At 40.1% G+C, this 21005-nt stretch overlaps 1 protein-coding gene across 1 annotated transcript; it reads left to right on the top strand.

Annotated features, from left to right (window-relative positions):
* Positions 1-4078: 4078 nt before the first annotated feature.
* On the top strand, positions 4079-7410 carry dusp1 (dual specificity phosphatase 1). The gene is made up of 4 exons (XM_049585620.1): positions 4079-4726; positions 4967-5106; positions 5221-5440; positions 6141-7410. Exons 1-4 carry the CDS (start codon positions 4318-4320, stop codon positions 6494-6496), a joined length of 1125 nt encoding a protein of 374 aa, XP_049441577.1. The 5' UTR covers positions 4079-4317; the 3' UTR covers positions 6497-7410.
* The last annotated feature ends 13595 nt before the right edge of the window (positions 7411-21005 follow it).

Below are 21005 nucleotides of genomic sequence, written 5' to 3'. Positions count from 1 at the left end.
TTTTATTTTTTACTATTATTATTTTACATAAACAATAGATTTTCCCCCAGTTATAATACATTAATTTGTCAGGGACCACGCACACAAATGTTTTCAAGTCTCTGGATAAATAATATAGCCTCAGGGTAACCTTCTAATAAACTTTTAAATCCATTTATTTCTTAACCTACATAAAAATACATGTACAATCCATCTGTTTTCCCCAGCCAGATGTTAAAATGACATCCTAGAGATAGTAGAAAATGACATATCTTGTAAAATCTGATGCAAAATATAATATGTATGTATGCACAAACTAGTAGCCTAGAGCACATATCCTCCAATAATTAAAGCAGTATAACACATGACATTTAAATCATCCATTAAATTGAAAAGTACTGTCTTTCTCTTAAGATTGTGTACTCATTTGTGTGCCAGTTATTCTCATAAACTAATTAGTAAAACTTTATTTTAACCCTCCTATATATAAATACTAAAAAACTGATTATAACACTGGTTGAAAACACCTACTGAGGCATTTTTATGTATTTGTTACTAACATTATAATATAGTTATAACCATATGAAATGTTGTTATTTTTACTGCTTACATCTACACTATACTATGTAAATATATTATATATATATATTACCATAAAACTTCAAATAATAGCCCAGGCTATTATTTGCCTAAATGACTGAAATCAACAGGCGTATATTTGGGACAGGCCTTTAATTCCTTTCACAAGACTTTTGCTCAGCGAAGATCGGGAAATATACAATCAAGTTGTTTATATAAACCAGCGTGAATATTACTTGTATACAAATTAGGCTTCACATAATATATCAATTATGAATCATTCATTTGATCTAGCTCCGAGTTACAGCCCTCAAGGATTATGGCACCCGGCATACTGACACAACACCACTTTATCCTGTTATACTCACAACTTGGGTTAATTTTTATGAAAAACCCTTACAGACTAAAGGAATACATATAATTTACCAGGTAATCAAGGAATGGACACATAATTTGAGGTAGCCACGAGCCCACTTTTATACATGCGAAGAACTGCCTGGTAACCAGACCGGGCCTCTAATTGAGACAGGCATTTATTTGTCAAAATGTGTGGCCACACTTGGCTAGTAAAACAGACTGGATGTTTAATTGGGACTAGGCTGTTAATTGAAGTTTTGTGGTATTATATATATAATATTTTAATATTTGATATACTGTTTAAAGTGTCACCTACTGATCTGAAGTTTAAGTAACTGCAGTGTATTCTGGACCATTTCTAAGTTTGTGATGAGCCTGAATGAACAGATTAGTTACATTTGTGGAATAAGGACAAGATAAATAGAAAATTACCTTCGTTAAGAGATAGTTTTAATGATTTTTTGGTATTATTATATACATATACACACATACACACGTGTTGTTTTTAAGCAGCCCATATTTCAACCTTTAACCAGTATAGCTGCATGTTTATCTGGCAACTATGTGACCTCAGACAGCAGGCCATAAATTATGTTGCCTCTGTGAGAAAATTGCCTTAAAGACATTATTTTTAATTAAAATTCCAGTGGTGACGTCTGATGACCCAGTTTGCCCCAAACGCATCAACTACACTTTTTGGCTGACGTACAAAAAGTCTTACAAAAATACAACCTGCAAATGATTCATCAACATAAATACTTGTTACGTACAAAAAGGTAAGCAGGGAAGAACTTGTAGTATTTTATGAACTCAACATTCAGAAATAAAAATATATTTTTCACATTGCAGTAATCCACTGTGATTACATGTATGAGACAGAAATGCTTATTTTGGGCTATATTACAGTAACAACACAGAAACAGAGAGCTGTATGTCATGTCATCTGTGAAATAAGAAAATCCACAAAATCCACTGGTTATGGTTTTTCCCTTTTTTTTCATATATACATGAAATGAAATGCCTTTTGCTCAAATACCATGCTGTTATTGAGACACTAGAAGACGGGATAGGCCGTGTGTTTTCCCACTGATGGCTCAGCTGTTGCCTATAGTGACGGTGACAGTAAACAGGCAGAGATGACAGCAAGTGACAGCGAGGTCGGACCACAGGAAATGCCTCTCTGTCGTCCTCTGTTTCACTTCCCTTTCTGGATGAGAGCCACAGTTGGTTATGGGCCATAATTATGGGAATCCAAAACAGGGCAATAACTCAGGCTCTATTTTCAGACCTAAATTTAAATATTCTCTCCCGCACTGTACAGAAACACACGCACAGGTTTGTATTTTTACTCTGGGAGGATATTTGCACTGATGAATGTGGTCGCTGAGAGAAGAGGAGTTTTTCTGTTGATGAAATGCAAGTTTTGGTTTCATGCTCGGCCTTTTTGCTGGATATTATCATCAAGCAACTAGAGAAAAATTATGACACATGTTTAACTTTTTGTAATATGGTTTTAGAACATTTTGGAAAACACCAACGTCACAGATAACACTGGTATGTGCTTGGAATAAATTAAAAAGATTAACTAAGGGAGGAAAACAAGTGAGCATTGTCTACTTTGTGGAAATACACAGTTGCATCATCGAGCCCCCCGCTGTTGTCTTCATTCACCCCTTCATCATGTGTCTGGGGTCTTTCCTAATCCTCAGCACCGGAGCTCATCACTTCGTGACTGAGAGGAGGTTGCATTTGAGGACAAAATGTCTGAGAACAGACTGTTTTCAGAGCCCTGTTGGACCCTCCTCCCATGTATAGTGTAACATTCCTGCTTTGTGGCATGTGCCTCACAGTTGACTCATCTCACAGGAGTGTGAGGTTAAACCGGCTGGAGAGTTTTTGCACTTTGTTGTGATTGGTTAAGTCTCTGTCCTTAAAGCTTCCCTCCCCTCCCCCCTCTTCCTTTCTCACATAACACATCTATTTACCCTTTGCTTGAGAGGCAAAACATCATGGATGCGGATTCACCTGGCTGAAGGTTACATCAAAGTGAGAATGATGTCATGACATATGACAGCCTGATCATTTCAAGCAATATACATAATTAAAAAATTAGCACATGCGGCATGAAATTGAGTTGTAGTACAAGCTTAATTACAATTAAATTAGATGTTTAGAGTCATGGGATATGGGCTGAAACTCATATAGGATTTTAAGTGGTGTGTCGCAACACTACCTGTTTTCAAGTTTGCTTAGTAAACACTTGTTTCACAACAAAACAACCCCGGCGTGTCTCAGTTTCAACACACCCTCTTGTCAGTAGACGCCTATTGTCCACCAATAATGATCCTCCAGCTTCCTTATTATGAGACAGCAGTGTTGCCCACTCTGAGTCAGCAAACCACAGCAACAAATGGAAAGGGTTTCCCGTAGTGATTGTAATCATGTTTGCTTTTTAAAACACACTTTAATATTTGGTGGGGGTTGGGAACAAAAAAAACACCTCATCCATCTGTTTTAATTAGGTCACAAATGAAACAAAACTGACGGGTTAGGAGATCACCATCTGCTGTTGTCTTCCTGGTAGACCCGTGTTGTTTTCTCAGCGTGTGGAAATTTACTGGACTTCAGATTTCTATACAGTGATTAACTTTTATGGTTGGCCTTTGCTCTCGGGGCATTGAACACTATGTACCTCTGACTAATAAAAACAAAGAATAAACCTTTATGGCCCCCCACGCCAGATATTTACTTATTATCTTGTTATTTGTCAACTCTCAGGTGAAGAGGCAAAATAGAAATCTAATTAAACATCATGGAAAATTTGGCAAACTCCTAATTTGCTGACACACAATTTGAGCAAACAGTGATAATTTGGAAACATCAGCTCATTTATACAAGTGTCATAAAAGATGAAAACATGAGCAGGTCTCTCGCCCTCAGTGAAAACTTCCCTGACACTACGTGCCCGCGTACGTGCATCACGCATGTACAGAAATGTCCCTCATGTGCGCGAGCGCTGTTCTGCCCTAGTGCACCCGCAGAGGGGGGAGGGGGGGCAGCGGGCAATGACGTCCGCAGCGCTGGCAGGAAGCCAAGAGGGGCGGCCGCCTGACGTCAGTGGCCTCTCATTCACAAGCACGAGCCGTATATAAACGCTTTTCAAAGCGCCCACAGGCAGAAGCAACTCACTGGAAAGTTGAATTTACGGAACTTTTTTTTAAAAAGAAGAACTTTAACTACCGGATACACTCGAGAAGAGGACCGGCTTTGACAGTCTTAAAACTTTTTTTTGACTTTTGTGTTTCTGTTTAAACGAACCGGAACAAAGGACTCGCCGCTTTAAAGATCACTTAACCGTCGTCTCAACGGCCTAAACTTCTGTTTTCCTGCCGTTCAAGCTTTATGTATTTGGATTTTAAATTTATATCCCGCTGTCCTACTATGGTCATAATGGAGGTCCCCACCATCGACTGCGCGTCCCTCCGTGGCTTGTTGGAGGGCGACGTCCCGGGCTGCCTGGTGCTGGACTGCCGCTCTTTCCTCTCCTTCAACTCGTCCCACATATCGGGCTCCACCAACGTCCGCTTCAGCACCATAGTGCGCAGGAGAGCCAGGGGGGGTCTAGGACTTGAGCACATTGTCCCCAACGAGGACACCAGGACTCGGCTCCTGTCCGGGGAGTACCAGTCTGTGGTACTTCTCGACGACCGGAGCTTTGACTTGAGCCAGGCGAAGAAAGACGGGACGTTGATGCTTGCTGTTACGGCCCTGTGTCGCGACCCCTGTGGAGCCAGGGTTTTCATCCTGAAAGGTAAGAGTAAAAAGTTATTTAACTGTTTAAAAGAGCCTCACACAATTGTTTGACTGTATCCTAACAACGGGGCAACAAATGCGGATTACAGCTGTCACCACACCAGCTGGTGTTGGAGTAAACACTGTTCTAAAATAGCCCCAAGAGCAGTTGTTACCTTTTTTGAGACCCATATTGAAATGTGGATGTCTGTCAGCTGTTCTGTGATCTAACCTAGACATCTTTTTCTCCCCTTTTCAGGTGGTTTTGACACATTTACCACAGAGTATCCAGATATGTGTACCAAACCCTCCCCTCCACAAGGACTCAGTTTGCCCCTGAGCTCCAGCCAGAGTGCAGACCCAAGCTGTAGCCCATGCAACACTCCTTTATATGATCAGGTCAGTATTTTTGTTTATTAATATACAGATAATGGGTCTAAACACGCTCTTGTTTGTTTCTTACTTCCTGTTGTACTATTTTGGTGTTGACTGAATGTTTATTTTTCTGTGTAGGGTGGTCCCGTGGAGATCTTGCCTTTCCTGTACCTTGGCAGCGCTTACCACGCTTCAAGAAAAGACATGTTAGACATGCTGGGGATCACCGCTTTAATCAACGTGTCTGCCAACTGCCCCAACCACTTTGTTGACTCCTTCCAGTATAAAAGCATCCCGGTCGAGGACAACCACAAGGCCGATATCAGCTCCTGGTTCAACGAGGCAATCGAATTTATCGGTGAGTACATCCACCATGTTTATCCCCTTCACACTCCCTCAACTGCCAAATGTGAGGGCCTATCACAGCTGTTACCGCCTGAGCTCATTGGTGGCAGGCAAATACAAACACCCAACCCCCTTCTTCCTTCACAACACTCTTTGACTCCCGGATTTAAATTTTAAAAAGTTCCCTCCAAAACGGACCAGCTGGCTCGGCACAGGCTCCCCACTCCACCACAATGGCGGTTACATCATCGCCACATCTCAGGCGTAGAAAAAGGGATGCCCCCTTTTAATGAATTGTGAGGCAACGGCCCCAAACTAGTTGTGTGGAGGATAGGCTGGCTGGGCTTGAATGGCTCCCTCCGCGCCACTCTTTGTTCTGGCTGAACAAAAGGCAATTTCTCCTCACTCACTGTCGGCCTTCCTCCCAGATCAATACCCCTAGCAGGGGTCTGTTCCCCTCTTTTGTCCATTCAGACTGCCTCCTTTGGGAATAACCCCCACAAGCTCACACCCTGCACCCCTATTAACTGTGTTCCTGTGTCTTAATGAGCGCTGTTGAATTTAAATAGCAACTCCAAGTGTTGGGAAGACTTTTGTGTTTTTGCCTTCCTGTGACAGAGAGTTTGAACCTCCTGTCTTTGCAAATGCATGTCATCACCTGATAAGTGTTTACCGTAAACTAATGTTGCTCTCTCCTCTCTCCTCCCCCACAGATTCGGTTAGGAATAAAGGAGGTCGTGTTTTTGTGCACTGTCAAGCAGGCATCTCCCGCTCCGCCACCATTTGCCTTGCCTACCTCATGCGGACCAACCGTGTGAAGTTGGATGAGGCCTTTGAGTTTGTCAAGCAGCGCCGCAGCATCATCTCCCCCAACTTCAGCTTCATGGGTCAGCTCCTTCAGTTTGAGTCCCAGGTCCTGGCGTCGTCTACTTGCTCCTCAGAGGCGGGAAGTCCAGCCATCGGCAACAGCAGCACAGTCTTCAATTTCCCAGTCTCAATCCCTGTACACACATCGGCTGGTCAGCTGTCATTCCTCCACAGTCCCATCACCACCTCTCCCAGCTGCTGAGGAAGGTGTGGGGAGCACAGACTTTGCTTGGGACTTGAACTCACAGGTGACTCTGCAAAGAGCGCTGCACAAAAATCACGTCTGGTTGTATCCCATTTGTGGTGATACTGGTATCACTGGACAGAATGCGAACTTTTGTTTGGGGTCAGTTTATTTTGGCTAATCTGCTGGCCATATCTCCGATGGCCTGCTCATTTTAAAGGGAGATTAGATAACTACCATCAGGCAGTATTCATGTTGTACCTCCTAAATGTGAAAGTCATCCTAGATGGCTTGGGAAATGGCTGAAAAGGTAGTTGAGATTATTCCTGTAGAGGAAGTTAGAAGTATCTGAATATTCTTTATTCAAAGGACTGATTTTTTTCCATGAAGGCAACTGCTTTTGATAATCGTAATCATTTTTAAGCAAACAAAATGGAGAGGGCTAACAGTTGTCTCAGGAATGTTGACTTATCCTCTCACATGTTGCTTTCCGTACTTCTTAAGGAAAGCAACGTTAACGCATTGCCCGACATGGCAATGGAAGCTACTTCTTCATTTGACGAACAATGAATGTATCCCCCTCTTTGCAGTGTAGATGTGACAGAAAATCTTCATGTTCAGTTTGAGAGTTGAATGGGTTGCCAATCAAAATGCAAATACCTGCCTTTCAAGACATCATGAAACCTTGACGATCCTGACACATTTGGGGAAATGGACCATTAAATACCTCATGTTTGTGTACTGTGTACTGCAGCGCTGAGATGGACAGAACCCCCACAACTACTAAAAACGGGGACACGTTGTCCTCAGTGGCTGCATTCTGACATATTTATTGAACTAAAGTAATATATTTCTTTATCATATCTATTTTTGCATATGTTTGTTTAAATGTTGTTTTTATACCGTTTAATAAATCTCATCTGACTTTTGTACTTGGTTGAACATTTTGTCCTTTTTTTCCTCACTTTATGTCAGAAGACATTTATTTACTAGTGTCTAATAATGGACAATGACTTGCAAATAATTTAGGCAACACAGATTAATAATCTGGCAGAGTTGAAATTAAAGTGTGGATCTATTTCAGCATCTAGTTATCTGCCCATATGCCAAGTAACTTGAGGTAACTGATACACGGGACAGATTTATCTTCCCCTAGTGGCATTATCAGGTGACAAACATAAAAAAAAGTTGCAAAACACAAACTAAATTCATAAACCAACCGTCTCCCAAAACTAAATTGAATTCTGTCTTCAGAAATAAAATGTGTTTGACATATGGCCAGTAGCACAAATTGTAGGGCTGCAACCAGCCATTATTTCATTATTGATTTATTTGTTGAATATTTTCCCTATTAATAGTTTGGTCACTAAACTATAAAAATAAATAAATTAATTAATAAAAATTGTAATTTCCCAAAGTCAGAGCTCTCTGACCGACTGATCAAAACTAAAATATTTAATTTAATAATATAGACAACTAATAAAAACAGTAAATATTCACATTTTAATCGTTAATCACATTGTAGAAATTTCTAGTTTTTTTGTTGACTGAGTAATTCTTTTAGCAGAAACCGAAACAATTGATGAAGTTTTTTCAATTTTATTTTAATGCTTACAAAGACGAAAAGGAGCACCAGAAAAACAACAACAACAAAAAATGGCGCCGCACCTAAACAAAGCTTAGGCGAATCTGATCCTCTGGCATGTCAAAAATATCTTTGTGCACATCCTTCCCTGTTTTGTTCCATGCGATGGAATCCTATCATATATCTGCATAAGGACTCTGCCCACATAAGAAGCATGATGTCATGGCGTCAGCCATTGTTCGGGCCACACTCCCTCTGTATGAACCCATCTGAGAGCAGGGCAGCAGCAGGAGGCCTAGAGAATCAGCGAAGGAGCCCCCCCTCTGCGGCCACAATAGGAGCAGCTGCAAGGCGTTTGGGAAAAGTGTGACAACTAAAGAGCATTCAGGGCTCAGTCAAGCACTGGCCTTGTGTCCCCTGCCTCCCGCACCAATGGGGAGGTGGAGACGAAGATGGCCATGAAAGGGAAAGGAATATGTTTGGGTTGCAAATTAGCCAAAACATTGGCTTTGACCCTTGATGGGGGTGTGAGAAAAAGGAGAGCAAACTTCCTCCAGAGGTGATGATGATGATACCCCAACACCTCCACTACAGAATAAGTTATGTGTTTATTAAAACTAAGGTTTAAGGAGAGAAAACTTTACATTTTGATAACCCTTTAATTTTACGCAAAGTCCAACAAATCCCGAAATGTATCCTCTAAACTGACATGCACTTCTTATCTGACAGCAACGCAAATGTTTGCCTCTGAGAGAAAACATCACCAGTGAGTGTCGCTGCCTCTGGGATGAAAGGCTCATTCATGACCTCACCAGCTCCCCAAGACAAGCTGTGGTTTTGGTGACATATGTGCGACACCCCTCCCCCAACCAGTCCACCCGCCTTTGTGTCCTTAGATTTCCTGTTGTCAGGAGGGACGTTGGCAGGAGTGTGTGTTTGTGTGTGTGTGTGTGTGTGTGTGTGAAAGTCGTTAGGAATCTTTTATGATCTGATGAGGGAGCTTAGGAGAGGAAAAAGCCCTCAGTCAATTGACAGGTCAGGGACATTAAAGCACTGGGATTTAAAGTGTGTGTGTGTGTGTGTGTGTGTGTGTGTGTGTGTGCGTGCGTGTGTGTGTGTGTGTGTGTGTGTGTGAGACAGTCTGAATGTGGTGTGAGACAATGTCAAGGTGCTATCCTCAAAGTAATCCTGAGACAACGACCTCTGACATGCTGAGTCCTTTTATCATATCCCCAAATCTTTATTTGGTATCAGTCAGACAGAACTGACCATAACGTCATTTGCCAGTTTCACCTTGTTGTCAATTGGCCGTCCCATTTAGCAACTGAGCTCTGACTCAACTTCAAAGTCATTTTAATTAACACAATCCAGAGAAAACAATGGTTATATAATGTGTCAGACACCGCTGCCATGACAGGAAGGGACATAACCCCACCACTCCCTCATTACATAATCCAGTTTGGATAAAATGTGTGGGAGGTGATCTAAGTTTCATGACTTTTTCCACATCAGATATGTCATACCTACACACGTCTTTAAAGGATGAGGACTGAATTCTGTCTCACAAGCCCAAAAAGTTCGATTCAAACTTGGACTGTAATGTGGAATCAAATGTCTCTGCCATTTGAGAGCCTTGCTACAAGCCTGCTCACAATGTCGCTATAAAAAAACACATGAGATCACCATTATATTAAAACAATATGACACCCTATCTCTAGTTCAGCTTTCAAGATTCAGCTCTGTTGCCTAGTTTGAGGTGATAAAATGATTACATCATAAATACCTATAAGATTGGATTTATATTAGATATAGTAGAATATTAGATGTTAACTGCATAGCAGTGTCACACACTTTATCATTGTCTTCATATGTCTAGTATAATGTGCATTCATTTGCATAGAAATGATTTGTTATTGTGTCTTATTCAGTTTTTTTTTTAATAGAAACTGGGATTAATTGTGGCCAGCAGGTTTACAGTTTGAACTACAGATGGCTGCACTTGAGCACAAAGCACACAGTTGTGTTGCATTACTGAAAACAATAGGCTTTTATTTTAACCCTGCTCCATGTTGCAGCATGTAATAATAAAAACACAGGATAACCACAGATCCTGTGGTTTGCATGTAGCCCAGTTATGAGGTGAATTCGTTCCAAAAATTAGGCCGTGATTATGCCATATTTTGAAGAGGGAGAGGGAACATTTTGGCTAATTCGGGTCTTTTTCGATGTATTTTTTCTTGAATTTAATTGTATTTAGTTTTTTAAAGGTGTGTACATGACATATATATATATATTATTCCTTCCAGGGTGTTGGAACATATGGTTAATTTCTTATATTATGGAGACAGCTTCCGGTATTAAAACATCCAGTAAAAATAAATACATAATCGAACAAATGAATAAGTCCAGAAGGAAATGAAAAAATAAAACAACAACAAAGGAAAATGATGTGGTACACATATCTCATGGGCCACTACAGGATCACATAATCACAGGGGACACTTATATCTACTGAGACCTGTCTTCCATTTTAATGTGAGCCCAGAACAGGTCCCAGGGTGACACCCTTTCCTCCTGATCGCCACTTATTCTACTAACCATACATTTCTAAGATGCTGTTTCCACCACTGACTGCACTAACCCATTCAAGTGTCTTTCAATAACTGAACAGACTGTAACTATTCACACAATAATAACAGTAAATAAATATGTTTGGTATTTGAGACCAGTCCCCAACATAACTTTGAGCCAAATGAACTTCTTAAAACTGCTAGTACCTGGATCCAAAGTGGTCTAATCAAACTGCATAAAGAGACAATGTCTCTCTGCTTCCAGTGGAACACTATGGGATCCTATGTTGGAAAAAAACATGTATGTTAGTCACTCAGGTGGGACAATTTTTTTCATTCCAACTGAATTATATCATGAATTACACGTGTGATATTTGTCAATTTGGAACATCATTTTGCAAGTCAAGACAGTCACAGTTTGTCATAAAACTGCTGAAGCACAGAACTGTGAAAGTACCTGATTTAACAGACTACACCAGTAGCGTAGGTGATGTCATAGGTTTCTCTCTCGCTGAGGCTATGACACTGGTGTGTTTTGTAACATATTCACCCGAGCAATGGGTCATGCTTTTACTTTCGCTTTATAGCTGATAGTGAGATCAGGAGTCACTGGGTAAAACACACTGGGTAAGGAGACGCACTACTGAACCACGTCTCTAAGATGAGACACGTGGTTCACTGAGTGGTTTCACACAAAACTAAAAAGTTCTATGACAAACCAACGACAAACTGAAACTCTTTAGACTTGAGAAATGATCTGAAAAACGGACAAACATGGTACGTGTAAATCATGGCACAATTCAAACAGGATAAAAAAATGATCTGCCTCTCGCTGTTGACCACCGTACTTATTTTTTATCAAGACAAGAGGAGCTTCTCAAAGTCAAGGAATGATCCTTTAATGGCTGAATTTCAAGTAGGCTACATCATCAAATCCTGCCTAAAGACTGCTCCAGTGTCACGGATCCTTGAAATTCTTCCGAGGACAGAGTGCTTCCTTCACAGAATTTTTAAGGATGCGTGTGTGTATCCTCAGTTGGTTTAAAATACCCATTAGTCTTTGCACACGATTTGCCTCCTTCATTTCAAGTATAATCCAGAGATAAGTTTTCCCTTAAAGTCACGTGACTCTGAAAATACTGCTACATTTGTTCAAATTGTACAACATTAGAGAATGCCAAAATTATCACAGTAATCTGAAAACCCCTCAGTCTGCTGAGGGTTAATGACGTACACCTGGGGGCACTTGTTAGCCTGTTCCAATGTGTGCTCACCGAATGTTGCCTAGTCTCTGTTGGATCCTTCCTTGGACAGATCAGTCCTACCAAAGAAGGATCCTTGACATTGAGAGACACCAAAGGTCCATTTGGGGACACCGGAAGGGGATGGACTTTGCCTCTCTATTCCCAGATACAGTGCAGGATAGTTCCTATTCACAGAATCCAATGTTGCAGTACATCAAGACTCATTGCAGTGAGTTATTATGGAGTCTACTGTCTGTCCTGTAGAGAGCTTCTGCATTTAACTCGCAATGAAAATGTCTCAAATGTCTGAATAGGGGATTTTTTTCTCCAATTGATTACATAGTTCAGGAAGGCAACGCAGCAGCTACCATTTCAACTCACTTCAAGCTGCGTTACCACATAAAGATAAAGCAGCTTTATCATTTTTATGGTCTCGGCTGAAATATTCACACACATACTGTACAGTATACAAGACTAAATAACAAAGACAACAACCTTACGCCCTAAATCTTACCCGACTTCCTGTGTGAGATGGCCTTAAGTGTGAATGTGATTGCCAGCATGCTTACTGGAGGATCCTGGGTAATTACACCTCTCACACTTCATCGTACCTTGAAACTGGATTAAGTCTCTCACACTCACACATGCACTCTCAAAGACACACACAGCATGCTGAGTGAGAAGATTTAGTCCACACATTGATGTCATGGCAGAATACTCACCTGGAGTAAATCTGTAAGAGGATTAAGATTGGGACGGGGAGGCCTCTGTGACGTCCTGTGGCTGTACTATTATGCTGGCTTGTTCCAACCTTTACTCCAACACAGAACGAAGGCACGTCCTGCCAGATGTCAAATCTCGTGGCATTGTCATAAACAGAGTCAGCATGACAGTTTCCTCTAAAGGAGGTCAATGTGTCAAAACCACAGACTGTACAAAAGAAGTGGAGGTGTATAGCCACTGTGACGAAACCCATTGGTTTGTCGACCTACAGTTTATGGTCCTTGCCATCTTGGTTTTTGGAGCAAAAAGCGATCATAGTTGGACGAGAAGGGGGAGCTGGGGAGGATATGTATTTCTACAACTATCTTGATAGACCAGTTGCTGTGGTAGCAACACGTCAATTACAAGGAAGTCACACCCTAGAGCAGGGGCGGACTGGCAACAAAAAGCAGCTCTTGAATTTGCTGTCAAGCGAGAATGATTTGTTACACCAAATTAGAACAACAGTTCCGAAAAAGTTTGGACATTGTGTTAAATGAAAACAAAAACAGAATGCAATGAACTGCAAATCCTTCTGACATGTATTTAACTGAATACAGTAAAAAGACAGGATATTTATTGTTCAAACTGAGTTTATTCTTATTTAAAGTAAATGTAAATGTAAACAATTTACTGGCTGCAACACATTTCAAAAAAGTTGGGGCAGAGGCCACAAAAGACCAGGAAATGTGTGGAATGCTTAAAAAACATCTGTTGGAAACATTCAGCTTCTGCGTCCAGCCCCAACAAAACGTAGCAAAAAGTTTATTCAAACAAAAATGGTGGTGCGTCGAACACAATTATGTTACGTAGGGGCACAACATTTTAATAAGGAAGGGTTTAATTCCATTCAATTCAGTTTAAAGGGGCTTTACTGGCATGGTAAACATACGGTTACATTGCCTAATCAAGTGTGACATGACTGGGCATTAAAGGGGCATCCACATGAGGCTAAGCTGTTCACAAGCGGACAGTGCAATGTTCACCACTAAGTAGGGTAGTCCAAGAACATTTCTCAACGCTCAGCTGCAATAATGTAATCCATCTGTAATCCATCATACCATCAAAACATTCAGAGAATCCAGAGAATCTCTGTATGTAAGGGGCAAAGGTAAAAGCCAACATTGACTGCCCCCTGACCTCCGACCCCTTAGATGGCGCTGCATTAAAAACCAACAATGATTATAAAAAGGATATTACTGCATGGACTCCAGAACACTTTGGAAAACCAATGTTGTTATACACAGTTCATCGCTGCATCTTCAAACACAAGTAAGACCATGCAAAGCTTAAGGCACAACATGGATCAACAAGAACATCCATCCTTTTCAGGTATGTCTCTGCTTATTCCTTATAAACACCTAATTAAATTTAGCTTAACTTAGCTTAATAGCCAGATTTAAAGAATGATTTAAAAATTACGACGCAGTCAACAGTGCTGAAAACACAAAAACTTGATTAGGACGACCAGACTCTATCTAAAGGTGCACGCTGTATTCACAATACATATTTAGTTGAAGTACACTAGATTAACATTCTTATTAAAATTAAAATTCTCGACCTTTCTGATGGCCAGTCAGCCTGACCTAAAGCATACATTTCTTTATTGTCTATTTCACTCTAAATGGGACCATACTTTACCAAATGAGCATCATGCTGTATTAAAGAAAGCTTAGAAAGATTACTAAAATGTTTACTGAGGTTTTGCAACCAATGGAGTCGCCCCCTGCTGACCTTTAGGAAAAATGCAGGTTATACATTTTGGTGAAAGCCAAAACCTGATTCAGACACTTTTAATGGATAAATTAAAGCCGCAGTGTAGCAGGTAAAATATATAAAAGGCAATAAAGAGACAGAGAGAGAAAAATGTGTTTCACATTTCAACCCTTTGCCATTACTACTGATAAAAAACCCCACTTCTATCAAACCTTCTGTATTCATGACATTCCAGAGCAAAGCTCCACCAGAATCCCTGCAAAAGAAGCCAGACACGCTGCTGTTGCGTGACAGGAGCCCAGATAAGGCCAGATCTGTGACATGATAACCAAAGACTTGCATAGCTCAAGGACTGTCAGGACATTACGTATGGCTGCAGTGAAGTGGCCTTTCCTTGCCAGCAGGGCTCCCCTTCCTTTAACGACCCTATCTGGAATGTCAGACGACGGTGAAAGAGGAACTATGTCGGGCCTAAAGGTGTGCTCTGGTTTATCATTCAGGGCATCTCTACAGAAGCTGAACAATATTAATCTTCCATTGTGTTTGTGGTTGTTCCACCTGTTCAGATAAGAGTTCTGTTACACCCTGGCAGAAAGGGCAGCATTAATTCTCTAACTATAAAACAAAGTAAAGTTAAAAAAAAAATCAAGCTGACATGCAGATATAACAGCTTTAACTTGCTCATAATCGAGATATTTGAATTATAGCCAGAAGTGAGACACCCTTCAATCCCTGCAGAGCCTCGTTCACCACGCCGAGTCTGAGGAGAGTCTGTACTTTTCCACTCACTGGAGGTACGGGGTTGTGTTCACAAGCAGCAGTGAGATCCTGTGTGGAGTATTCAAGGAATGTCTGGCATCCTGTCTTCTACACTGACTGCACTCTGGGTAGATGATGTCACAGCCAAAGAACATACAGATGAGCAGACATAAATCCCATTAGGGCGCCACAGCTGTGCTCTGCAACTAAATCCATTAATATTTATTAGAATATTTTTGGTTAATTAAAGAAAAAGGGTTCAAATGGCCAAATAGTTTGGCTGTGATCACAGTTATGACGTCTTTCCCGATCCATATAATGCACCGCAATTATATGTCTGGCTTTTATAAGAGGACTGATACGCATCATCAACTGCTCTCACAAAATACCACAGTAGTCAAAGCTAACGTGGAAACAAGTTGAGTCCAGGATCAGTAATCTTGTCCTCTTCAGTGCTTAAGTAATGCAGTAATACTAGAAACAAAAACCCTGCATCACAGATTCGAGGCCCCGGGAAAAAACAAGCATGGGACACCCTAACTGCAAATCCTGACCCTTTTCCAGTCCACATGGATACAAAGACTTACTTATAAGCTGCAGCAGATCCCACATGACTGAGAAATGATCAGCCCTCATATGGTCTTACTAGAGGAACATTGTGCTTTCCTCAGATGAGAGAAGCTGCCAAAAGCTTATCATTGATTAGATATATTTTAATTTTCATAGGAGTATTTGTAGATCAGTTTTGACTGAAGGGGGTTTATATGATTGATTAAGTAAAAGGAAGGATGTTTGCTGATAAGCCGTCCAGTAAACTGTCCATCTTGGCCATAGAAGATGATCTTTATCTTACTGCAGTGATGATCAAACTTTAACAGAAAACATATGGGTATTATTAGTTCTGCATATTTCCTGTACATTTACACATCTATATATATTTCACACGTTCTTGCACATTGATGGCTTGCATTTATGTTCATAGGGTTTTAAATCATACCTGTAAGTTGTGTTTTGTGACTTCATCTTGTACTTTTACTTTAAAGCATTTGACACGTGAAAATGTAGAGTATTCATTTTACTGTTGACGTTCAATTTTTTAACCTTTGTATGCTATTACAGTGAAATGTACCAATCTTCACCACAGAGCTATTAAAGAGATATTTTTGGGGGGCTTTTTATGCCTTTATTGGACAGGACAGCATGAAATGGGGAGGGAGAGAGAGGGGATGACGCACAGCAAAGAACCACAGGTCAGAACCAAACCCACGGCCACTGCAGCAACGTTGAAGCCTTTGTACCTTTGTAGAGTCTGTACTATTAAAGTTTGTATTCATCCAGTTAAAGTCAACATGATGTCACGAGATTGCCACCATCTTTGTTTGGGGTAAAGGGGTGTGTATGCTCATTTTGTACATTGTAAAATCTTGAATAAGCTTTCGTTTTTCATTCCTTCTGGTTAATTTCGCAATCCTGAGTTACATTTTGATTGAAGAATATTGACGCCAACATGTCATTCAGCTATTTTGAAACAATTTCTGGTGATTCCAAGGCAAGATATGAGAGAAAACTTGCTTTGATCGGCTTTGAAGCATGCCCTGACAAGACACCTGCAGACGTGGCACTAGTTCTTCTGCTTTACATAATACCATAGGCAATAGATTACGGGGGATTCTATGTTTAATATTTAAAGTATGTGCGTTTTTGCATTTGTTGGACTTTTACTGTGACAAAATTAGGCATTTACACCATACATTGATGCAGAAAAGACACAAATAAAAGCTCACCAGAGTGCAGGAAATTGAGGGTTTGATGCTCAAAATTTTCTAGTGGAAGACTCCCCCAGACACCCTATTTCATATGTGTGTCTCCCAACATTGAAACAAAACCTATGCCCTTGCAGTGCCACTACTTTGGTGCTTAAGTAATTATTAAAATACTTTACTGGCCTCGCCTGGGGTGATCAAACACATGGGCTGGGAGTATCACTATTATAACATTGTTTTTTGACACATTAGTATGAAATTTGTTTGTTATTCTCAACTGTTATGACATAGGTAGAGCCAGGCCTGCAGTCTGTAGGGATCAAATGGTACAAATGACTCCGGCCTGAGGCCTGGGTGGGGAGGAGATGCATGCATAGCTCTATCTTAATTTTCTTTTCCTCCGTTCATTGTTCCTAATGGCTGTCCTGGGTTAAACAGACATAAGTGAGATGTGACTCTGGGGACCAAGTGTGTTTTGGTTGACACTCTTGTCAGTGTTTACATGAGCCCTCTTGAAGGCTGCCAGCCACTTTTGTATGTGTGATTCCTTAACTGGTATGATGTAAAACTGGAGACTTGGATTTTTGGTTAGTCGTACAACAAGTCACACATCAGCTCTGAAGTCTGAAGTCTCTGGACTGCAACAAACTGTTCCACAAATGATCTTTTCTCCACACAATAGTTGACAACAGACTCTGAAAAATAAACTAAATCATTCACTAACCTGTTTGTCTTAGATGATTTTAAATAACTTGTTAATTGCTGTAGTGGCGTGTGCAAAAAATAAGTATGTATTTTTGAATGAAATGTAGTTCTGTTTTGTTTTATGCACTGAGCTGATTCTGGAATTTCGTAGTGGTGTTCAGGGAGGCTGCTACAGTTGTGACATCACTCTCAGATGAATGGATCAAATGTGTGTGGCACATATTCAGTAGAGCATTGTACATATGGATGGATCACCAGAGAGCTGAGCAACGTGTTCTTCAATGACCATTGAGTGTGAGCGCCATCTTATGGAAGATAATGTGTGCTACAAATAAAGAAATAGAATCTGTAATGTTAATGAATAGACTGCAGAGCCTGTAGACAAAACAAATATATTTGTAGCATTCAGGCTGTTTCACAAGGCAATGCAGCTTGATTACCCAATCAGTTTTTCAAATTGACTTCATCGCCCCATCTGATCAGAGAGCTGAGGTAGTCACATTTTCAAAGTCTCTGCTGACAGTTAGGAGGTTGTGAAACGATCAGTGTGGGTGTAGGAAAATCAACAGCCTGCAGACAAACGCAGACAAGCAAGTTTTCATGAGCGGGACCGGAGGATGTTAGATTAACCTGACCTTGTGCTCCCTCTGCAAATAGTGTGTTTTCACATCAGCTATTCAAATTTAAACTAAAGTCCAACAAATACCCAGAATCCAATAGTTGAAAACTGCTGAGCTGAGCGGGATAAGCACACAGACAGGCTGCACTGCTATTGGTCACATTTGAGTGATTCTGATTCAAACTGTTGACTTTTAACCAGTGTTGTTAATCAGTAACACTGCTGCCATCGGGACCATTTGAAGAAATGTCACTACATGAGTGATCTTTACTGATCAATAACTGCATTTTAGCCACAACACTGATGTATTAAGTTTGAAATAAGAGATAATAGGTTGAAAATAATTCAGCTTCAAATGCTGATAATGACAGTGTAAGGAAGTTATGGGCCATTTTTACCGAGGACATGTTGACATGTTAGAGCAGACAAGCAGGTGTGATTAAAAACATTGGCTGTAGTCCATGTGGGAATATCCGTTCACACTTATGCTCACACTCTGCCTATATAAAGGGAAAGTACATGAGGCTTAAGTGGTAAAGAATTATTTAAAAATAAACACTGTTATTTTGAATCCAACAAAAATCAGCAATAGGCTTTTTTACAGCAGATTTTTGACTTGACTTAGTGACAGTGTGACAGTGAGTCAGCACGCACAACACTGGGGGGAATGTAACTAAGTATATTTGCTCAAGTATCATGCTTTACTTTCAGATGAGCATCTCTATTTTCTGCTACTTTAAACTTCTGCCCAACTCTGTTTTAGGGGGAAAGGTGTTCTGTATCTAACAAAGAGCTATAGAGGGAGGGAGGCTTAGCCATGGCTATGTGACCCCCAGATATGTATACGTGTACCGTGCTGTGTTGCTATATGTTTTGTATGTCATTTGTCTCAATAAAAAAAAGAAAGAAAAAGAAAATGTTGGTGACTATCTACATGTAACAGAGTTACATCACTATTGAGAACAGTTATTGAGAAAAAAATGTGATTAAATTGCAGTTACTTAACAAATTGTTAGTGATTACAAAGGGGTTACATCCAAATAATTGTTCAGTACAAACCTTATGTGTAGATTATACTATTCTTGCTGTTGCTCTGCATATTTTCATCATGCAGGAAGACGTCTTTTGGCATATTTCCGGACAGCACGCATCAGCAAATCCATTGGGACAAATCTGAGTGCTATATTTAAGCACTTATGTTCCTCTGGGACTTTTCAGCTGTGTTACCCAGTGTGAAACATCTGTTAGAAAAGTACTTTATAAAAGTCATTAAATGTAATATGTTATATACTTTAATGAAGTCATTAAATGTTATGTTACATAGTTATGTTACTTATTACAATTTTAACAACATAACTTGTAATCTCTAAACTTCCCAACACTGTTTATATATATTAGTGTATTTATAAACAGTTAAAAATATCTCTGTTTGTAAAGAAGTATTCAAATTTCAAAGAATCATTCTACAAAATATATTAAACAAAAATGGGAGAAATAATCAGACATACCAATAAGAGAGGAGGACTGGACAGAGATATGTGAGACAGGCAACTATTGCAAAGTCAAGGTCCCTGAGGGAGTTTTGAGATTCTTTGTCACCCCTACAGGTGACTAACAGCACTGCAATCAGGCCTACAGAGCCAGGGCTTTTGGTGGAGACAATGCAGAACCTCACTGGCCAATTATTATCATGTTTTCTGGGCATGCCCAAAAATACAACCATATTGGCAACGGATTGCAGCTGAGATTCATAAGATAATTGGAGTGGATTTAGTCATCTCATTTGCTACACTATACCCAGGTAAAATACCTGAAACTGTCCCACACAAACATAAATATCCCACTGAGACCCTGTATCTTCATATGAGGACATCATATTTTGGGTTTACTGGACCTTGTACTTGGACCTGTTGTCCTTGTTCATGGACACTTCCTTGTGCCATCTAGTGGTAGTAAAAGCACAATACACTAATCAATGTAAAAACAAGATGGCAGCCATCTCTGCCAAGTCAGTCTGCAGCCGTTCCCAACACAAAAGTGGACAAGGTCCAAAACCTGATCACATTTAATGGCTGAAATTGTGATTAATAACATATGTAGTTTGAGATGCCCTACAAACTTTACCAATTTTAGCGACTGTAATGAGCCAAGACGCTGTTAAATAATACGTACTAGTTTGAAGACAATGGGAATTTATTATCAGCTCGTTGAAGGACTTCATTGTCATCTTGTTTAGGGACATTGGGACTTTATTATTGTTGGCAGTGTTTAGTTTTTATACCTATCAGGTCCTACTGATCCCCATAAGCTAAAAGAATGCATATCAAACAAAAGTTCAGGTCTCATGAGGATATTAAGACACTTTTGGCAAGTAGCAGTAAATCCATAACTCGTGAATGGTTACAAGTCAGTCCTCCAACACTGGCCCAGTGGCTAGGAATTATGAATGAAATACTGTATGGAAAGACCTACTTTTATTTTAAGGCTTGAGCCAGAAAAAAATATAAAAATGTGACACCGTATGCCAGGATGTAAGTGAAAAAAATGTACTGTGATTTCACTTCATAACACGCATGACCACATGTTCTTTGTTTCTTAAATACAAGAGTTACAAAAAATATCTCTGTTGTTTAGTACCAGAATGCATGTTAGTAATACATAATAATCCCAACACTGTTGTGACCTGTCTTCATAATGACTACTTTTACTTGTAAAACTCTAAGCAAACCTACATTTTGCTGACTGTGACATGTCAAAATATTCTCTGTTAATTACAGTGTGTGGTTGTTAGTCGACAAAAGAGA

This window comes from Epinephelus fuscoguttatus, linkage group LG9 (assembly GCF_011397635.1).
Source record: "Epinephelus fuscoguttatus linkage group LG9, E.fuscoguttatus.final_Chr_v1".
Taxonomy (NCBI): Eukaryota; Metazoa; Chordata; class Actinopteri; order Perciformes; family Serranidae; genus Epinephelus; species Epinephelus fuscoguttatus.
Note: the sequence above shows the minus strand (reverse complement) of the source record. Positions and strands in the feature narration are given on the sequence as shown.